Consider the following 23,228-nt stretch of genomic DNA (forward strand, 5'->3'; position numbering starts at 1 on the left):
ATCAACCTGACTATCTGTAGATCTGGAAAGTAACTGATTCAGTCCTCTGGGAACTCTCATTGTTTCAAACAGCCTGGGTGTGTTTCTTCAAGCTCCCCCAGCAATCCCAGAAGGCGACAACTCAGGCAGGTTTTACCCTGGTTTGCTGAATAACTTTTTAGCACAGTGTAACGTTGCTTTCTTCAGTTCGTCTTTGATGAATGTGTTCAAAGTCAAATTTGTAAAATCATAGAATTAGGGTAGTCTTGGGATTAAGACCCAAGATTTAGGGGGGTGTCTGGTGGCCATTTGATTAATTGTTCAGCAGTCTTATGGCTTGGGGGTAGAAGCTGTTAAGGAATCTTTTTGTCCTAGAGGGAAAGTGCTATTGGTTGTTGGCTTTAAACAGTAAAAAGCTCATTAATCCCATAATAGCGCCAGTACTTAAGACATTGAAAACACAACCACTCATGCCAATTATGTCACAATAATAACACCCTAGCGAATCAGAAAGCTGAGGTACACTACAATTTGGACATACTGTCCAAGCATGATGAAAACACCAAAATTATCATTATAAACAATATTGACAAAAACAGTAAAGGACATATGTGAAAGAGAACTAATGAGAAAGGTGAAATAATGGAGAAAGCTGTGGATTAGTCAGGCTCCATACAGTCTTTGAGTGGACCACCTTCAAAGAGCCTAATGTCACCATTGCTGACTGAGTCAAAATCCAAGAGCAATTTCCCTTGGTGGAAATAGACTAATAGTGCACTATTGATCCTCATCCTGAATTAATGTAATTCATGTCTATGTGTAAATCAAATCATAGGAGGGAGAGAGTATGTATTAGCTGTTGCCCTCCATGAAGGTTACAGATGATTACAGGCCAATACAGTTTTTACTGTAAAACAATGTCAACAAATATGCAATGCTACCAACAACAAGCCTTGTGGTGAAGGTTATGAAGGCTATACTGTAATTGATGTGAGCTTGCTCATGTCTGTCTAAATCATGTTTCATGTGTCTCTGTACTATGCTGTTGTGTACCTTCAGAGTGTTCCCTCAGGATAGAGATCTCCTTGGGCGTCTCCACACTATGGTCCTCCCAGTCAGTCTGCTTCTCCACAGGTAACGCCTCTCCAAGACCAGAACCTCCCTGGGCCTGCTCTCCCACAAAGGGTGCTGCGGCACTGGGCTCAACCAGCTCAACGGGGCCAGAGACCCTGGAACATACCAGACAGAGTAGTGAAAGCAGTTATGACCACTCTAGGCTGGGTGCTGTGTGGCTCATTACAAATTTAGTGCAGTGTGGATGAGGAGGGGAGGAAGAGAAGAAGGAGGAGGAGAGGTGGAGTAACCGGGGGCCAAGCACTGCCGTCCCAGCATGCTAACACTCCCATTAAACCTGGCACAGCACATATGTTCCTAGTGCAGCTCAGTTCAGCTGGGTTGGTCAGTCCTATTCACTGTGGTGTGATGATTCTGCTGACCGCTGTTGTGAGGGGTTGAGAGTCCTCTGGTCCAGGTGAACTCATGTGAGACCATGAATATGATCATATGACCTTACCTCCAGTTTGTTATATTAACTGTGAGCTATGAAAATTCCCCCTAAACTATACCCCTTGATCACCTGCCATATCTAAAGCCTGACCATAATAATGATTAGCTTTAAATAAAAACTGGCCTGTAATATTGCCTTTGACACAACTCCTAATAATACTGATCTTATCGGTATTCTGTAAAGAGCTACCACTTGCTTATGTTTTCAAGCTACCAGTCAGATTTACAGCAGTCCTCCCACATTATACAGCTAGGTCTGGGATGAAGGAGAAACCAATCTCATTAAATGCATCCCTCCCACCATCCCTGTTGGCTATAGCAACAGCCAGTAAATCAATCAGTCAGCAAGATACTGTACCTCTCCCCTGTTCCAGACATGCCTGACAGACCGCAGTAGTTATATAACTACGCAGATAAGTTGAGAAGGAAATATTTTGCCGCCAAATAGCTTGCGAGCAGCCTGTTGGCCAGTTGGCAAGACAACGATAAAGGTGTTAGCTAATGCTTGTTTGAGTAATGTTCAAACTTAAAATCCTCTCCCGAGTAATGTCCGCAAATAAAAGTTGCAAATCTTCACCTTCATTGGCTCCGCAAAGACACCAGACAGAAGACAGTTAGAAAGCAGCTCACATGCATTTCCCATAACTGTGGTTTCAAAGGGGGATTTAACAAGACATTTTGTGAGAACAATAATATTATTTCAATGTTGGAGGAGTATATATTTTTTGGTTCATCTTTGTGGGCCTACACCCTTCACTTGTCTATATAAGTCCCTGTGAGTCATAGGCCTGTAGGAGAGAACAGAGGAGCAGGGTAGGGAACGTTTTTCAATGCAAATAGAATAGCCTGAGGCAAAGCACAGCATGAGCACTGAGCAGCCTGAATGCAAAGCCTTTACTGTCTGAGATCTATTTCAACTCCCTCCAGCTACAGTACTGTCAACCCAGGGAAAGTTCTTTAAATGGCTTTCCTCCTGTCTCTCTGGGGAACAGTGCTGACCATGCTGATGATGGGCTAGATATACAGTACCAGTCAAAAGTTTGGACACACCTATTCAATGTTTTTTCTTTATTTTTTACTATTTTCTACATTGTAGAATAATAGTGAAGACATCAAAACTACGAAATAACACATATGGAATCATGAAGTAACCAAAAAAGTGTTAAAGAAATGTACATATTTTTATTTATTTTAGATTCTTCAAAGTATCCACACTTTGCCTTGATGACAGCTTTGCACACTCTTGGCATTCTCTCAACCAGCTTCATGAGGAAGGCTTTTCCAACAGTCTTGAAGGAGTTCCCACATGAGCTGAGCACTTATTGGCTGTTTTTCCTTCACTCTGTGGTCCAACTCATCCCAAACCATCTCAATTGGGTTGAGGTCGGGTGATTTTCGAGGCCAGGTCATCTGATGCAGCACTCCATCACTCTTCTTCTTGGTCAAATAGCCTTTACACAGCCTGTAGGTGTGTTGGGTCATTGTCCTGTTGAAAAACAAATGATAGTCCCACTAAGCCATGGGATGGCGTATTGCTGCAGAATGCTGTGGTAGCCATGCTGGTTAATTGTGCCTTCAAAAATCTAAAATTTGGACTCATCAGACCAAAGGACAAATTTCCACTGGTCTAATGTCCATTGTTCATGTCACTTGGCCCAAGCAAGTCTCTTCTTTTTTTGGTGTCCTTTAGTAGTAGTTTCTTTGCAGCAATCCGATCATGAAGGCCTGATTCACACAGTCTCCTCTGAACAGTTGATGTTGAGATGTGTCTGTTACTTGAACTCTGTGAAGCATTTATTTGGCCTGCAATTTCTGAGGCTGGAGCCTGGAGCAGGCTGCAGTAGAGGTAAGTCTGGGTCTACCTTTCCTGTGGGGGTCCTCATGAGAGCCAGTTTCATCATAGCGCTTGATGTTTTTTGCGACTGCACTTGAAAAAACTTTCAAAGTTCTTGAAATTTTCCGCATTGACTGACCTTCATGTCTTAAAGTAATGGTGGACTGTTGTTTCTCTTTGCTTATTTGAGATGTTCTTGCCATAATATGGACTTGGTCTTTTACCAAATAGGGCTGTCTTCTGTATACCACCCCTATCTTGTCACAACACAACTGAGTGGCTCAAACGCATTAATAAGGAAAGAAATTTAACAAATTAACTTTTAACAAGGCATACCTGTTAATTGAAATGCATTCCAGGTGACTACCTCATGAAGCTGGTTGAGAGAATGCCAAGAGTGTGCAAAGCTGTCATCAAGGCAAAGTTTGGCTACTTTGAAGAATCTCAAATATAAAATATATTTTGATTTGTTTAACACTTTTTTGGTTATTACATGATTCCATATGTGTTATTTCATAGTGTACCACAATGTAAAAAATAGTAAACATAAAGAAAAACCCTTGAATGAGTAGGTGTGTACAAACTTTGACTGGTACTGTACCTTCATTGTTATCAATTCCCTCCCTCTATCGAGTCTACAACACACCACCTATTATATCAACTGCATCTTCCGTCTGCTGTGTGTACCCGGTCAGTCATAAAGCATTGTACACAGGTCTGCATACAGTATGTGTCTACTGTGACATTGTTTACTTTAACAGCTTGCAGATCTACCACTCAGTAGAGGAAGGGTGGAACGCTGATAAAGAAAAAGGAGTGTTGTAAAGTGGGGTTGCTTCGGTGGTGTGTTAAATGTGTTTACCTCTAAGGTTACAGCTCAAATGAACATAAGGCAGAGCCATATAAATGTCAGGTGTCAAGTTGTCATGGTGACCTTTGTCTAGGACTTTTCATCTTAAGGGTCTCACTTAATGAAAGGTATCTGTTAAAGGTCCTAGAATCAGACGTACCTAGACACACACACAATACTACTGCTTTCCTGGGTTGAGGCAAAGTAGACAGGTAGACATTTTATGCATGTTCTGCAACAATGTTTCTATTACAAAGTATTCTTTGTGATGCAAGTTTTACCAAATGTATTAAATGTGCAACCAGAGGGAAAAAAACTCTAGACCCCCTTTACACACCGAGTTGCGTAAAAAGCTTGTCCTCCATTTGGCAAATCTGACCACAATTCTATCCTCCTGATTTCTGCTTACAAGCTAAAATTAAAGCAGGAAGCACCAGTGACTCGGTCAGAATAAGCATATGCTAAGCTACAGGACTGTTTTGCTAGCACATACTGGAATATGTTCTGGGATTCTTCCGATGGCATTGAGGAGTACACCACATCAGTCACTGGCTTCATCAATAAGTGCATCGATGACGTCGTCCCAACAGTGACTGTATGTACATACCCCAACCAGAAGCCATGGATTACAGGCAACATCCGCACTGAGCTAAAGGGTAGAGCTGCCGCATTCAAGGAGCGAGACTCCAACTCGGAAGCTTATTAGAAATCCTGCTATGCCCTCCGACTAACCATCAATCAGGCAAAGCGTCAATACAGGACAAATATCGACTCGTACTACACCGGCTCCGACGGTCATCATCTCAAAGCTCATCACTAAGCTAAGGACCCTGGGACTAAACACCTCATTTTGCAACTGGATAATGGACTTCCTGACGGGACACCCCCAGGTAGTGAGGGTAGGTAACAACACATCCGCCACACTGATCCTCAACATGGGGACCCTCAAGGATGCATGCTCAGTCCCCTCCTGTACTTCCTGCTCACTCATGACTGCACGGCCAGGCACGACTTCAACACCATCATTAAGTTTGCCGATGACACAACAGTGATAGGCCTGATTACTGACAACGACAAGACAGCCTATAGGGAGGAAGTCAGAGACCTGGCAGTGTGGTGCCAGGACAAACACCTCTCCCTCAATGTGATCAAGACAAAGGAGTTGATTATGGACTACAGGAAAAGGAGCACCGAGCATGCCCCCATTCTCTCGACGGGGCTATAGTGGAGCAGGTTGAGAACTTCAAGTTCCTTGGTGTCCACATCACCAACAAACTAACATTGTCCAAGCACACCAAGACAGTCGTGGAGAGGGCACGACAAAACCTATTCCCTTTCAGGAGACTGAAAGGATTTGGCATGGGTCCTCAGATCCTCAAAAGATTCTGCACCATCGAGAGCATCCTGACTTGTTGCATCACTGCCTGGTATGGCAACTGCTTGTCCTCTGACCGAAAGGCACTACAGAGGGGCCAAGCTTCCTGCCATCCAGGACCTCTATACTAGGCGGTGTCAGAGGAAGGCCCTAAAAATTGTCAAAAACTCCAGCCACCCTAGTCATAGACTGTTCTCTCTGCTACCGCACGGCAAGCGGTACCGGAGCACCAAGTCTCGGTCCAAGAGGCTTCTAAACAGTTTCTACCCCCAACCCATAAGACTCCTGAACGTCTAATCAAATGGCTACCCAGACTAGTTGCATTGCCCCCCCTTTTAGGCTGCTGCTACTCTCTGTTATTATCTATGCATAGTCACTTTAATAACTCAACCTACATGTACATATTATCTCAATTACCTCGACTAACCGGTGCCCCCGCACATTGACTCTGCACCGGTACACCCTATATATAGCTTAGCTATTGTTAGTTTGCTGCTGCTCTTTAATTATTTGTTACTTTTATTTCTTATTATTTTTTTAGGTATTTTTTTAAACTGCATTGTTGGTTAAGGGCTTGTAAGTAAGTATTTCACTGTAATGTTTACACCTGTTGTTTTCGACGAGTGTGATGAATACATTTTTATTTTATTTGAAATATATCTGAATCTTAGCTGAAACAGACACAGTGCAAATGCTCTGACACACACCTCTGACACACACCTTACACCTAGAAAAATCTATTGATATTTCCACTAGGAAAGGGAGAATGTTGACCCACAGTGGAACAGTGTACTCAGCAGAAATCTTCCCGAAGAGAAACTGCAGAGACTTAACATTTCCATCTTTCACAATCCAACCCTATTCAAACGCAGACACAGACATACTTTATCACAGTCACTCAGATACCCCGCTTTCTTATCACAGGAAAGCACACAGGAATGGCCAGCCCTGGCTCTCCTATCAGCACAGGTTTCCCAGCACACTTCCTAGCACACCATCATGCTGGTACCTCACCAGGACCATTGGACTCCACCATGGTAGGGGATCACATATGAAGAGGGTGATACAGTACACTGGTTGATAACATGTTTCTATTGTACATTCTAATGAAGACCCTAACTCATATATAACTTCAGGCATCACTGATTATTTTTCATGTCTGTGCTTTGTTCGAGGTTCTTGTTTTGCATTATGTTCTGTTTATTTTATTAAAACACTCACTCCCTGAACTTGCTTCCCGACTCTCAGCGCACATCGTTACAACTGCTATAACCTGCAGACTATAGACTACTTGTTTAGGCTACTGATTCAGTCACAGATGGGCTGTCTCCTTTGACTTCCTTTTCCAAACATATCAGTCCAACCTTTCAACTTTGACACACACTTGCTCTATGAAAATAGAGTTGTATCTGATTTTGTGTTATGCAAATATATTGATAACCTAATGAAGACAGAAGTTTCCTCTTCCGAGACCAAACCACACAGTCTCTAAGGATGTAATACCAATTCCCACAAACTGTGACAGCATATAAAAAGCAGGGAGTCTCTTACCGCCTGGGTGGGTCGCAAACTGGAACATCTGTGGGGACATTAGAGCCAAGAAAATAATGTTTAAAAAATGCTAACATCGTGTTACTTTTTACTTTACTTGTGCAGCATGTACCATATGGGAAGAACAGTTAAAACATTTGGAATTCATCTAAGTAGGTTTCAATAGGAGCAAAACTTTATCTAAATGTACCTTGTTTAATGAATAGGAAGGTCAATCCTGTGACTCAAAGACAATTGCTGATGAAAAGCCCATCGGAATCTTAATATTAGCTGTATATAGGCATTGTGTGTATAGCAGCTTTTATGAAAGATATCTCTGCCCAAGCTATGATCTAATTTATACAGAGACATTGTAAACCCTCTCATTTGCCTGCAGGGCTGAGTCCCAGCCTGATGCGGTCTCCTCCACCAGCCGCTGGTTATGTAACAGGCTTTCACTGTAGAGCATCATCAACCCCAGAATTCCCCAGCGGGGCGGAGAAACGCTCCACAACCCACTTAGCGGATTACTGTACTACATGTAGGCTTTGTGAGAAGCCTTTTAATTAAGCACTAGTCACTTCATTTTGTCCAGCAGAAGTTTCCGTAGATTAAAATCTTCCGCTTTAGCTGGGAGTGTAATTAACAGAGCTTTTTTGGCAGCATGACTGAGTCAGGTAGTCAATATTATACTGATAACAAGAGTTTCACTGCTCTTTATCCAATTACAACACAGTTTAACCTGGCTCTCTTTATGCCTGTCTGTCTGAAGCTATTATGAAATCACTTCATGAACTGACAGCACCTTATGAGACCAGTGGAGAAGAGTCACTCACAATGTGATGTAATAGAAAGAACACTTCACCTGGAGAGGCTGTGGAGTTTTGTCCCTGGGAGGGACTGTCCTCCTGACCAGCAGGGGGCATTGCATTGAGGTGCTGTTGTGAGTGTGCAGTGGGTGTTATTGTGTTGTCCTGTGGTGGGTTTGTAGCCTCCTTAAATAACTGGTTTGATTTTTGACTGGCTTTTACAGAGTCTGAGACAGGGTCTTTATAATCCGCTGGCTCTTTCTCTTCATCAGCACTGTCGACAAACCCAAACTTCTCCCCTTGCTCTTCATCTTCCTCCTCCCCTTCCTCCCTCTGTTGCTGCTGAGGCATCACAGAGGACATAAGCTCTAGAACAGAGAACAGAGACAAAGGGATAGTGAAAATGTTGAAGAAGAAAAAACATAAATAATATTCCTTCACAAAATTAGCTACAATTTAGAAACTGATTTGAGTTTGTTTATATACAATGTCAAATGTGTAAATACACAAACCACAAAAGGTATAATAGTTGTAAGTACTAATAAAGTGTACTAACCAACCTATGTAACTACCAGTCATTTCCATCTAAAAGGACCCATGAGCACCAACATGTGAAGTTCATAGGAGCATGTCAAATTGGGTGTCAAATGAAAACTAAGAGTCTAGATTGTTTAGACATTAAGGCATCTTTTCCATTGTAAAAATTAGGAATGAGCAAAGACTGATGGAAAAGGAGTCTCAGAAAACATCCACCAGAAAAAGTCTTAAAATGTAGTATAAATACATCAAAACACAATAATATTGAAGTAAAGAACCCCGCCAACTAATATCAACACTTGTACTTAACAAAGAAATGAAATGCAACATGTAAAGTGTTGGTCCCATGTTTCATGAGCTGAAATAAAAGATCCCAGAAATGTTCCATAGGCACAAAAAGCTTATTTCGCTCAGATTTTGTGCTCAAATGTGTTTACATCCCTTTAAGTGAGTATTTCTCCTTTGAAAAGATCATCCATCCACCTGACAAGTATGTCATATCAAGAAGCTAATTAAACAGCATGACATTACACAGGTGCACCTTGTGCTGGGGGCAATAAATGGCCACTAAAATGTGCAGTTTTATCACACAACACAATGCCACAGATGTCTGAAGTTTTGAGGGAGTGTGAAATTGGCATGTTGACTGCAGGAATGTCCACCAGAGCTTTTGCCAGAAAATTGAATGTTAATTTCTCTACCATAAACTGCCTCCAACGTAATTTTAGAGAACTTGGCAGTAGGTCCAACCAGCCTCACAACTGCAGACCACGTGTAGAAACGCCAGCCCAGGACCTCCACATCTGGCTTCTTCACCTGCTGTATCGTCTGAGACCAGCCATCAGTCAGCTGATGAAACTGAGATAATAAAGCCCTTTGCTGGTGAAAAATGTATTCAGATTAGCTGAGCCAACTCCCCAGTGGGTGGGCCTAATTGGTAATGGGATTTCAGAAAAATCGGTAACGGAATTTCTGCAATCGAATTGGCAACAATGGAAAATCATAGTAGTTACAAACCACAGTTGAATTCACAAGTTTGGACAGCACAGTGCATATTTATATATTTGTGTACCTGTTCACGATACATCACCATGAAGAGAATGACATTTATACCCATAATTATGCATTTCTGTGTTTTACAAATCAGGGACCCATGATGATATTCCATTGCCGCAATTCCGTTACCGGGTGTAAATCCATGTCACTTACTGTAGTTCAAAAACAGTCAATGTGTCATGTGATAGCTGACACCCCATTCTTTCTGCAGACATAGATGAATCTTAATTCGGAGATGATATATAACATAGTTTTTAAGAATGTGGACACATAAATACAGAAACTCTGTTACCAAACTTTTCATGTGTTTTTGTAAAATGTTTAGTGTAAAATGTTAAAAGTAGTCCTTCTGCATAGAGTTGTATGGTTTGCTAAACTTTGAAATCAATGTATTTTTTTTCGGCATTACATTTTAAGAGAAAAGTGAGTCTCAGCGCAATTACGTTATCGTGGAATTTCCCTGCCATGAAAAGACAAAGGTTTCAGGACACTTCATGTAAAGTTGAACCTCATTTTCAAATAGTTGATCAAGCATTTTGGTAAGGCCTATTTACTTGGTGATCTTTTTTTATTGACTGATATAGTTGTTTCAACTTTACACAGTCAAAGAAGACTCCATAATCTGTAGTTTGTGTATGGGTGCTGGGAACTATCAGGATGAAACTGAAAAATGGAATCATGTTAGAATGGGCTCCACTTCCTCCTACTAGACAAATTGTTTTAGTTTTATTCCAATCTAGATTCCAGAGAAAACAATGGTGTGAAACGTTAGGCTCATGCTGTTTACATTTAAATAACATTTAGACAACTGCAAGATATTTTGGGGGAAAACAGTCTATTGCCAGATTCACATGCAAAACCACAGGTAACTGCTAAAGTAAAGGAAACAGCAACATAAAGTGTCTTAACGTTAATACCGACTGGGGTCATTTCGACCCCAGATTGATCAAAGCCCAAAGGTAGTTTTTTCAATTATTTCAATGTTTCAAAACTTTTTAAAATCAATTTCCCCCCCAACAAATATACAGTAAGTACTGGTTTAGTGTTTTTGTTTCAATTTGGTCTTTGGTGTTTCAATTTGGTGTTTCAAAATCATGTCCTTAGGGCTCAAAAACCAAAAAAAAATAATTCCGCATATAGTAATTATGCCTATTATAGTATATAATTTGATAAATATGACTTTTATTTGAATCTCTGGAGACATAATTACAAGTTATCAATATCACCAGAGGTTGGAAGGGACCGGTATTAGAGATTTTGACCAGATACACAGATCATTTCCCAAAATATAGCACCCCATATAGCACCCCTCGGCTAAGATTGTAAAAAATTTAAAAACAGAAATTACCTGACATATAAGCTAGTTGCAGTCAAAATAGTGCATAAAAGTATGTCAGTGATATAAATACTTGCTAGAACTGTAATACAGAAACCAGCTACCCTCTAAATGTACACATAGTGCTGTATTGGTATGCACACTCTGAAAAATAGTTATTCTACAGGAAACACCAGAATTCCTATAATATCCTCCAATATTCTATATATGTCATTTGTTAATGGTAGTTGGGTTGCTATAACATTTGGTTTGAAGTGATTTTGAGGACTTGGGCATGTTTTTTGAAGCATTCTGGCATAGGCCCTACCACTTCCATTGTTCAAATAAAATAAAATTGTATTTGTCACATGCGCCGAATACCACAGGTATTCACACCTTACAGTGAAATGCTTACTTACAAGCCCTTAACCAACAATGCAGTTTTAAGAAAATACAACAAAAAAAGTAGGAGATAAGAATAACAAATAATTAAAGAGCAGCAGTACATAGCAATAGCGTGGCTAGGGGGGTAGAAGCTGTTTAGAAGCCTCTTGGACCTAGACTTGGTGCTCTGGGACCACTTGCCGTGTGGTAGCAGAGAGAACTGTCTATGACTAGGGTGGCTAGAGTCTTTGACAACTTTTAGGGCCTTCCCCTGACACCACTTGGTATAGAGGTCCTGGATGGCACCAGGAACCCAAGATCCCAGCCCCCGAGCGGTATGAAGGCCACCCGGGAGGTTGCAAGGGGTTGCTCACCCAGTGCTCTCTGGTGTTCGAGCTACAGTCCTCCTCGTTCCACACTGATCGGGCCATGATCGTCTACATAATCTCTCTACTCTCAGGCATTGCCCTGGCGTGGGCAACAGCAGTGTGGGAACAGCAGCCACCCTCCTGCAGCTCCATATTAGCCTTCACTGCCGAGCTGCGACGAGTTTTCGACCACCCAGTCGGCGGACGAGAAGCGGCCAGCCGACTGTTCAACATCCGCCAAGGGGCCAGACCAGTGGCTGACTTCGCCGCCGAGAGTGGGTGGAATACAGAGGCACTGGTCACCGCTTTCCACCAGGGGTTGTCTAACTCCATCAAGGATGAACTGGCCTCTCAGGAACTGGGAGAGGACCTTGAGTCCCTGATAACGCTGGTAATCAGGATCAACATCCACCTCCGAGAACACATGAGACATGAGATTTGTTATTATTATTTATTGCACAAAACACAAGGATGGGGTGACATTAAAGTATTAGAACATGAAGGACAAACAATACAGCATCAAGACACTATCAAACATGTATCAGTCTTTCCGCAACAGAGCAGAGCCATCCTTATGTATGAGAGTGCGTGTGCATGATAGTGATATAAAATATATGTCATAGTTTCCTTTCTCATGATCACAATCTTGTGAAACCCGAACCCGAGAAGATCCCCCCACAGTTCCCCAATAGCTGTCCCTCAACCATTCGAGACCCCTCACACAGTCCCCCGCCCCCCGGAATAAATTTTTTACAAAAAAATTCAATGAATTCCATTCCCCACCCCCAAGAACCCCCCAATGCACCAACAACCAAGAGAATGAACTAAAGAGAAACAAAGGAAAAGATAGAGAACAGCAAACAACAATGCACTTAAAAAAAAAAAAATGATAATACATTTAAAACAAAGGACAACAAGGACAACTGAAATCATAACAGCAATGCCAACTGTATATGTTTGTGTGCATGTCTGGCACTATTACATGTATGTGTGTGTTCTTGTATGTGTTTATTTGAATGAGAGTGCGTGTATATGCATTTGTACAAACACCTGCACGGCATCAGCCGTGCAGGCATTAGCTGTAAAAACAAATGTAATTTTATTATTATTTTATTTTGACTTTTTTCCCCTTTATCTTTTGACCATCATTCTCTCTCACACAGCAACTCCACTCCCACTTCTCTCCAACTCCACATACCAACCCTCAGCTTCCCTCAGCCCATCCCATCTATCTCTGCTGGCCACCCTCTTCGTGTATCTACGCAACACATATCTTTCAACTATGCTATGATGTTTAACGTACAATTTCAATCTATCTAATCGAATAGAATCTACAGATTGCGTGTTGAAGATAAAGATACTTTTACTAAGAGTATTAGTATATTAGTAATTGACTGACCCGGTCTCTCCAGATCTCCTAACAGTACTATTTCTAGGGTCAATTTTAGATCAATGCTATGCATTTTCAGCCATTCCTGAACCTGAGACCAGAAACAGGCTAACTGAGGGCAATACCAAAATAAATGGTCTATTGATTCTGTATCCTCACAACAAAATCTGCAGAGCTTTGATGATTTTATGCCCCAAATATTCAACATTTTGTTGGTGGCAAGAATTCCGCGCTTTTTTGACGCCATCCCGGTTTACTGAGCACCCCAAGCCCACCGAACCCATCATTGATGAACCCATGCAGCTGGAACTCACACGTCTGAGCCCACATGAGCATGACAGGCGCATGCGCGAAAGGCTGCTGCCTCTACTGTGGAAATACCAGGGCTCGCCAGGACAAGGGGAGAACCTGACAAGCTGTGCAATTACCCCCCGGCTACCTAGTCTGTCACTACCCGCAACCCTCCACTGGGACAACCGTCAGCACCAGATTCAAGCCTTCGTGGACTCTCAGGCCGCAGATAATTTCATTGATCATGACTTCGTCAGAGAATTACAAATCCCCTGCGTGAAATGTCCTATCCCTCTGCAGTATCAAGCCTTCGGTGGAGTTTCAAGCCCATTGGCTCCGGCCAGGTGGAATATCAGACCAAGGCCATTCTACTGGCGGTTGGGGTGAATCACTCAGAGACTTAGTTTTCTTTTGATCACGGCTCCCGAGAACCCCCTTTCCTAGGGTACCCCTGGCTAGCGCTACATAACCCACTACTCTCCTGGTCCACGGGACCCCTACTAGACTGGGGAAAGAACTGCCAGACTAAATGTCCAAGACCCCCACCTGGAGTCTCGCCACGTCCCCCTGCATCCATTGAAGACCAAGACTTCTCCGCTCTCCCTCCCGAAGGTTGACCTTCGGGAGGCCTTCACCCTCCCTCCTCATCATCCTTACGACTGCGTCATAGAACTCCTACCCGGCTCCACCCCTCTGCGGGGCCGTCTTTACTCCCTTTCGATCCCTGAAGCTGCAGTCATGGACAATTACATCCAGGAGTTGCTGGAGTCCGGTTTCATACACTCCTCAACATCCCCAGCTGGTACAAGTTTCTTCTTCGTGGGAAAGAAGGATGGAGGTCTGTGTCCCTGCTTTAACTACCGAGGGCTGAACAGGATCCCGATTAAGAACCGTTACCCCCTACCCCTGATATCCGCTGTCTTGCAGCTGGCCCAGGGGGCCCAATTCTTCACCAACTGGACCTCCGCAACGCTTACAATCTGGTGAGAATGAGGGAGCGAGAAGAATGGAAAACTGCCTTTAACACCCCTAGTGGCCACTGAGTATTTAGTCATGCCATTCGAATTCTCGAGCTCACCGGCAGTCTTCAAAGCATTGGTCAATGATACTCTTAGGGATATGTTGAATCAGTTCATCTTTGTTTACCTCAACAACATCCTGATCTTATCCAAGACCCTTCCGGAACACATCCTGCACGTCCGCCAATTCCTGAGACGCATCCTGCAGAGTCAACTATACGTCAAGATTGAGAAGTGTGAGTTCCATGTATCCCAAGTCTCTTTCCTGGGCCACATTATCTGGACAGATGCCCTGTCCAGCCAACACAATGTCTCTAACGAGGAGAGGGACTCCGAGCCCATCATCCCCAGCTCCCGCATTGTGGCTCCCATGTTATGGAGTATAGAGACCACGGTACGACAAGCCCAGACCCGAGAACCTGACTCCGACGGGGGTCCCATTAACAGACTTTATGTTCCACGAACAGCCCATTCTTGAGTGCCACAAGAGGGACACTACTCTAAATTAACTGGGCATCCAGGGGTTAATCGGACACTGGAGTTCCTGAGGAAGAAATTCTGGTGGCCCAAAATGATTGAGGATGTGAAATCCTTTGTTGCAGCTTGTTACACCTGTGCCCAAAGCAAGTCCTCACGGTAGTGACCGGCTGGGTTGGTCCAGCCTCTGCCCATCCTTAGCCAGCCCTGGTCCCAACTGTCCATATACTTTATCACAAGGTTACCTCCATCCCAAGGGCTTACAACTATCCTGGCGGTCGTTGATCGGTTCTCCAAGCCAGCCTATTTCATAGCCTTACCCAAGTTGACCGCTGATCTCATGATTACCCATGTCTTTCGACTACACAGACTTCCCCAGGAAATTGCCTCGGATCGTAGGCCCTAGTTCGTCGCACAGTATTGGAAAGCCTTCTGATCCCTGTTGGGGGCGTCAGTGAGTCTCTCCTTGGGGTTCAGTCGAATGGGCATACAGAGCGGGCCAACCAGGAGCTGGAGAAGTTCCTCCACTGGTTCGTCTCCACCCAGGCCAGCAACTGGAGCAAGTTCCTCGTCTGGGCAGAGTACGCTCACAACACACTGTTGCCGTTCGAGTGTTAGTTCGGGTTCGCACCCCCCCTCCCCCGTTTCCTGAACAAGAGGCCGAATCAGTACTGTGTACTGTCATGGTTACACCTGTCACCAGAGGGCAGCAGAGACCCTCCTAGAGGCATTAATGACGCAGATGTGTCATATTTACTCATTATGATTTCCCTGTTAAAAGAGGTGTGTTTACTGTTGTCCTTTGCTGAAGCTTGAATTATGTGCCGTGCGTGTTTGTCTCCTGGGTGCGTTTGAGACTTAGTGTTTGTTGTTTTCCCAGTGTTACTGTGATCCTTCCACTACCGTTTCTCAGTAAAATATTATGTTTATTCTTAACCGCTGATTCCTCGTCTGGTCTCTTCTCTGCACCTGGGTCCAACCTCACCATGTCACAGTATGCTGTATTACCTACATTTCGGCATGTGGGTCACTAGCAACAGGTTGTTTTGACCAGTTTGCTTCTCAGGATTGTAAAAAACTCCAATCCTTTAAGCATGGCAGAATTATGGTTGCCCCCAAAACCACAGAGGGAGAGACATGAAACAGAGAGGGGACTACAGTTCCAGTATAAAAGCAGGACATATGGCTGAGAAGGGCTGTTAGCATAATTAGGGGCTTTCCTAAAGATGAATGGAGATATCTATACCCTGAGAGTAATGAGCCCAACAACCCACAGATTGTTTTAAAAATGAGCATACATACGTGTCTGGCCTAAATACCTCAACTTTACACCCTGGGAGGGGGGGGGCTTTATATCTGTAGCAGAGCACCACTCCTGAGTCCTGGACTTCTGGTGAACTCTCATAGTACAGCTTGTGCTTTACATTTTGATCATTGCTAACTGTTTCCTCTGCAGGAACATTCCTGGCCCTGATAGGACTGTTTGCACGGCCCTCTGGCGAATGACAGCATAGGGTAGAGAGGGGTGGACACAATCATCGGTGTCTACGCGGGAAAGGGGTTTGGCGCTGGCCCACTTGGAGATCATTGCACAATTCCTTTTCAGTCCAAATCTTCCCTTGAATACAAAGTCTGACTCAAAAATTGTATATTACAGTTTTACAAGCCTCATCAACACAAGCAGTCTCTTGACAATTCTGAGGAAATCAGGTCAGTTTTAGGGAAGTGAGGTACTATAATGTTGTTGGCATGGTGATGGCTTGGAATTACACAGGGAGACTTTTTCTGATTTTAATTTTAAATACATTACACATGACAAGTGGCAAAGTAGGCCAGGTTTGAGACTCACAGACTCTATCCTTTAGGGGTAATACTAAGCATATCCACACGGTCGGTGCAATTCTAGTCATGTGTGGACCCAGCCCACCATGGACTCTATCCCGTTCACTGTATCACAAACCCAGTTTCTCCAGCCGGCCCACTTACTGCTCCTAATAAACAATGAGCCTTTTGTAGGAGGAGAATCCTCTGTTCACCCTCAGAAAGCATTGTTTCTGTGTTGATAACTGAACTGCTGGGCTAGCTGGGAGTTAGATCACAGGTCAGAGGGTCACGGACATGCTGTGCTGTATGTGATGTGTCAGACCCAGGCTCTGCTCAGTATAATGGAGTATCTGTGGGAGAAAATCTATGATAACCACTGTCCTCTTGGGGTTCAATACTTTAGCTGTCTACCGCCATGTATTATGGAAAAATAACCTGGGTTTTTCCAAAGGAAGGAAAGCAGGACTGGTAAAATAATCTTTCATAATAAGTTCTGCTTTGGCATTGGCATGTCTTACAGCTACTATGGTACAGAAAAACGTGCACAATGAAAACTAATGAGCTCATGTCACTTTTTGCATAAAAAAACGTACTTGCCATTGCCAGCAGAACATACACTGAGTGTACAAAACATTAGGAACACCTTCCTAAAATTAAGTGGTACCCTACCCCCCTCAGAACAGCCTCAATTCATCGGGGCATGGACTCTACAAAGTGTTGAAAGCGTTCCACAGGGATGCTGACCCATGTTGGAGCCAATGCTTCCCACAGTTATGTCAACCAACTGAGCCACACGGTCCCGTGTGGATCAGTTGGTAGAGCATGGCGCTTGCAACGCCAGGGTTGTGGGTTCAATTCCCACGGGGGGACCAGGGTTCAATTCCCATGGGGGGACCAGGATGAATATGTATGAACTTTCCAATTTGTAAGTCGCTCTGGATAAGAGCGTCTGCTAAATGACTTAAATGTAAATGTAAAAAGTTGGCTAAATGATTCAAATTACCAACTCATTATCAAGCTTTGATTATTTGAATCAGCTGTATAGTGCTATGGCAAAAAACAGCACCGGCCCCAGCACCAAGTTTGGGAAACCCTGTACTACCATACCCCATTCAAAGGCACTTAAATATTTTGTCTTGCCCATTCGCCCTCTGAATGGCACACATACACAATCCATGTCTCCATGTCTCAAGGCTTAAAAATCATTCCTTAACCTTAACCCCTTCATCTACACTGATTGAAGTGGATTTAACAGGTGACATCACTAAGGGATCATAGCTTTCACCTGATCAGTCTATGTCATGAAAAGAGCAGGTGCTCCTAATGTTTTGTACACTCAGAGTAGTTTGTTGCTGTTGTGTTCCTCACTAGGCTCCTCAAGCTCTGGAATCCCCCTCCTCATGTTGAAATACTTTGTACGACATACATTTAAACATTAAACTTTGTGTGCAAAAGCGAATAGACAGCCTGTCAAAAGAGACTAGGATAAGAGGAAACAAAGGAGATTGAACTGGTTCTGTCCTAAAGCCATTCTTAAGGAAAATTGGATAGCTTGTATAATTGAGATGAAATAAACACACCCTAACCCAAATAAAGTGTTCAGCAGCACCGATATGGTGTGGTAATGTTTGGGAAAGGTGTCGTGATGTCAAGGAGATGTTGGATACACATAATTGTATATGTCTCTAATTTGATACACATAATCAAATACACCACATGCATATGATATCTATAGAAGTATGGATCCATAGAGCTTTGTTGGAATTCGAACACAAGTTGGGAAAGATCGGCTGAACTGAATGTGGCATTTCACCCACAAAAACTTGGGAAAAGTTTCCAGAATTTTGATTTCCCAGTAACCCCATTTCATCCATCCCAGTCATCCCAGTCACCCCCCTTCTCCCCAACATCCACACACACCCTCAGACTCTACTCACAGACTAACGTTATTAACATGCCACATGAACACCACCTGTTGCCATGTTGAGTCCATTGCTGGCTGCATGCATAATGCCCAGGCCGGGCAAGTCATTGGCCAGACAGGGAGAGTGAGTCAGGGTACATCAATGGACAATAGAACAGAGCAGCAGCTGATGGAGAGTAGAGACTGAATAAACAGCAATGGAATTCTTACAGAAGACAGCTAAAACAGCCTTCTTTTATCCAGGGTCTTCCTTGGGTTTTATGCAGGGTGGTTTGACTGGTTTCTAAACTTCCTCTCTCTCATGGGCGTCTTCTTCAACAAGATCCATGGACAACAAACAGTTGGGAGAAGTGACAGTCCGAGGCAGCTCCCTTCCTGCTTCCACTGAATATCAATTTCCCAAAGGAAATCATCTTATCTAAAGATAGGGTTGTAAGACAACCCATTTAGACACAAGCTAACCACTTCTGACCAGATTGACTGTCATCCTTTTAGCTGTCAAAAGCAGAGCTCCATGAGTGGGAGTGTTTGTAACACATACTAATGGATTGTATGCCTCCTCCATGATTCTCCAACCAACTCCTGCCAAACATTTAGCATAGGGACTTGTTAGAGTATCTGACTGTCAGATTTAGCTCAGAGTAGAATGAATCATACACCATAACCCAGTTTTTTTTTTTCCTATTGTAAGCTCCATTATAAGCTACAGTATACTGTACTGATGACTGAATATTGAGAATATACAGCACCGTAGACTGTATGGTCAGCATAGTGAAACCTTCATGATGGGCTGCTTTCATATGCACTGTTGTGGTCTATACTGTTCAGCCATGTAGGTTTACATTATTCATACAAGAGTCACATTGGCCTTCAGTTGCCCTCCCCTGCAGAAGCTGTTGCTGTGACCACTGTGTGTGATGGTAGTCACACTACTCAAGGACGCCGTATTCTCACCGCCTCTCTATCTCTGCTGTGACCACTGACTGCACTGACTATACCTCAGTCCAAATACTGCAGGTAAGTCACCTCAGTAACAACAATGTAATTGTAATATAAATATTCTGATGTAGGTGTATGGCTTAAGCTATGGTAAGTCCTGAAATGCATCCATTTTTATCTCCTGTCAAATAATTTCTGGGTAACAATTTTTCTATTCAAATGATCAAAAATAAACAAAATATATTTTTAGCAAGTAGCAAATTTCTCAAGCAAGAATTTTGCTAGGACTGTCTGGGAGTCGTCTGAGTTGCGGGGGAAAAACTGAAAATGTGCTGTAATTGGCAGAGAGGTTTAAAACTCTCTTTCTTACTGGTCTATTAACCACTTTACCTCCTGCTGATGTCACGAGGCAGGCCAAAACTCCATTCCACCAAAACAGGCTGAAATTTCAGGCAGTCTTTTCAAACAGCTGTAACACTAAAAAGGGCTTTATCATAATTTTCACAATTTCACAGTATTACTCCAACCTCATAGTATGGAAATATATATAAAACATAAGGAAATCATGTTGACTGTACTGGGCCTTTAATAATACACATAATGACCTGGGTGTCCTGTCATTGGCTCATTGGACTAATCTTTTTATTGGCCAGTTTGGGTCATTTGTGTGCACGCTCATTTGTTGATACTTCTCTATTGTTAAGTCTCGGCCAGCCAGGGTTGTTTTTCAGTATCAGAATACAGAATTGTTACCTATTACAATACAGAGGGTGGTTGGGCTGTCCCTTTGATGCAGTCTTAAGAATGCCACTTTGTTATGAATATATGAATGCAAGTTATAGCACAGTTACAGCACGTATGAGGGAATTGACACAATGCAAACAGAGTGATACCAAACAGCTCTATACCAAACATCCTCCTATGTACCTCACTATACCAACACACTACTCTCCTACGACTGTACTCCTAAATCTCCTTACCCATTCCCTAGGGCTTCCAGGAGTGGGAAGGCCTTAGCTCTGTATAGGCTGTGGCATGAGAGGAGAAGGAGAGTGGGTTCCTATTCATAGGAGAAGCTGTATGGTTTAAGCTACAGGCCAGACATGCATAGACTATTAATGGAACTTGATTGTCAGACAAGGGGAAAAGAAACTAACAGTCTGACTGCTGGGACATCCGGCTAGAGAGAGAAACACTGTACATCTTTCCAAAACGCAGATCAGAGGACCCTTCTCCCTTCTCCTTTCGCCTCTGTTGAGATGAGGCAGCGTGAAATTCATGCAGGGAGGGGCTATTGTACTCCAGGAAGCAGACCCTACACTAGGGCTGGATAGGGACTCCTGTTTCAACCTGGGGTGATGAAGGGGGTACAGACAGTATTGTAGTGCAGTGGAGTAGCTCTGGCCCAGTTCTGACTGGAATCAACGGATCAATGAACCATCCTCCCAAGGGGCCAAAAGATGGTGTCTGTCTCTGAACCATAGTGTCTCATGGTCTTACCATAGTGTCTCATGGTCTTACCCCTGATAAGATGGGCAGTGAAACACCTGACACAGCCCTGAAGACTAGTCCTGGCGTAATTATTTGTGAGAGAGTGTATTCAAATAGAGGCCACCCATCTTTGGGCAGTGCTCTCCTCTCCTCCTACCCAGCTCTACCCCAAGATTAAATCTTTCAGACACAGGGATTGAGAGTGCAAAACAACACACACTCACCCACCCCCACTCCATCCATGGCCCCTCTGACAAAGCTCCTGTCTTTGTTAAGAAACAGAAGAATAGTATTCAGAGGGAGAGAGAATATAGTAGAAAAATTCTCACCTTCTGTCCTCAGTAGTTCCACTAACAAGCTTCAGTTACTCCCTGTGGACTTTTAAGGTTACTTCCCATGCACGTCCTGCTTCTATACTGACAGGTTCCTCATACTTATCGCCCTGTCTGCTTTTGAAGCTGCTAGGGCTCCAGCCTCAGGCGGAGTAGACTGGAAATATCCTGCACTATTTACTTTCCCACACCAAGTAAGTTCTTCCCTGCTCTGCTCTGCACACTAGCTGCTCTGAATGAGGCTCCCCCTTCTCCCCTCTCTCTCACTTCTATGGTTCAGTCCCCCCATCTGTTCCTCCCCTCTCTCTTTTTCAAAATGTTTTGCCCTGTCTTTCTATCCACCTTCCCTCTCTTTCTCTCCCCTCTTGTTTAGTCCCTCCCTCCCTCCTCAACTCTCCTGCCCCCTGCAGCTTGACAGCAGCACAAAGCAGGCCAAAGACAGAGCACAAATCTTGACATTGGCCAATAGAAATGCTAGAGTATTGCACATGCCCCAATCAGAGCAGATATGCAGATGTCATGGGCGAGTCAAGATGAATTAGGGATGGACACTCAGGGTGAAAGGGGGAATAGTTTTAGTGATTACATTACCAAGGCAAGGACTTGGGGAATACAAGGAATTAAGTACTGTATTTGTAAGTAAACACATCTTCCTTTTCATATATATTTCAAAACATTTTGGTCACTATCTAGTCAGGGCAAGAGAATCTGTGATTGGCTAAATGTCTTGACCTCTGACCTATTATGTCAATGGCTCTATTTCTGCTCCTGAGTACATTTACTGTACGGCCAGGCAGTCAGTGACCTGGACCGCTGGTAGACATCAGGATGAGATTTGATCAGAGGTCAAGCCCCATTAAAAAGCCTGCAGTTCAAAAGTCAAACTCTAAACAGTTCTAAAATCACTCTCATCTACAGAGACAAAATATATATACACTACCGGTCAAAAGTTTTAGAAAACCAACTCATTCAAGGGTTTGTCTTTATTTTTACTATTTTCTACATTGTAGAATAATAGTGAAGACTTCAAAACTACGAAATAACACATATGGAATCATGTAGTAAACAAAAAAAAGTGTTAAACAAATCTAAATATATTTATATTTGAGATTCTTCAAATAGCCACCCTTTGCCTTGACAACAGTTTTGCACATTCTTGGCATTCTCTCAACCAGCTACACTTTGAAATGCTTTTCCAACAGTCTTGAAGGAGTTTCCACATATGCTGTGCACTTGTTGGCTGCTTTTCCTTCACTCTGCAGTCCAACTCATCCCAAACCATCTCAATTTGGTTGAGATCAGGGGATTGTGGAGGCCAGGTCATCTAATGCAACACTCCATCACTCTCCTTCTGAGTAAAATAGCCGTTACACAGCCTGGAGGTGTGTTGGGTCATTGTCCTGTTGAAAAACAAATGATAGTCCCACTAAGCCCAAACCAGATGGGATGGAGTATCACTGCAGAATGCTGTGGTAGCCATGCTGGTTAATTGTGCCTTGGATTTTAAATAAATCACTGGCAGTGTCACCAGCAAAGCACCCCCACACAATAACACCTCCTCCTCCATGCTTTACAGCGGGAAATTTACATGAGAAGATCGTCCGTTCACTCACACCGCGTCTCACAATGACACAGCAGTTGGAGCCAAAAATCTCCAATTTGGACCAGACCAAAGGACAAATTTCCACTGGTCTAATGTCCATTGCTCGTGTTTCTTGGACCAAGCAAGTCTCTTCTTATTATTGGTGTCCTTTAGTAGTGGTTTCTTTGCAGCAATTCAACCATGAAGGCCTGATTCACACATTCTCCTCTGAACAGTTGATGTTGAGTTGTGTCTGTTACTTGAACTCTGTGAAGCATTTATTTGGCCTGCAATTTCTGAAGCTGGTAACTCTCATGAAGTTATCCTCTGCAGCAGAGCTAACTCTGGGTCTTCCT

The 23,228-nt window shown here is 43.3% G+C and overlaps 1 protein-coding gene across 4 annotated transcripts in view; it reads right to left on the reverse strand.

Moving 5' to 3' along the window:
* The window catches only part of LOC129815168 (rho guanine nucleotide exchange factor 10-like protein), a 193,328-nt gene extending 171,742 nt beyond the window's left edge, over nt 1-21,586 (reverse strand). For 2 of the 4 annotated variants that reach the window (XM_055868654.1, XM_055868653.1), the window contains exons 1-4: nt 21,288-21,586; nt 8,000-8,311; nt 7,156-7,183; nt 1,033-1,208 (exon numbers count right to left, since the gene is read on the reverse strand). In XM_055868654.1, coding sequence (XP_055724629.1) covers nt 1,033-1,208; nt 7,156-7,183; nt 8,000-8,306 — 511 coding nt within the window. In that variant the 5' untranslated portion in view covers nt 8,307-8,311; nt 21,288-21,586. The remainder of the gene's footprint in view (nt 1-1,032; nt 1,209-7,155; nt 7,184-7,999; nt 8,312-21,287) is intronic. The other 2 variants (XM_055868655.1, XM_055868657.1) reach the window with 1 other exon arrangement.
* Between the last annotated feature and the right edge of the window lie 1,642 nt (nt 21,587-23,228).

The sequence above is a fragment of the Salvelinus fontinalis genome, chromosome 18 (genome assembly GCF_029448725.1).
Source record: "Salvelinus fontinalis isolate EN_2023a chromosome 18, ASM2944872v1, whole genome shotgun sequence".
In the NCBI taxonomy this organism is placed as follows: Eukaryota; Metazoa; Chordata; class Actinopteri; order Salmoniformes; family Salmonidae; genus Salvelinus; species Salvelinus fontinalis.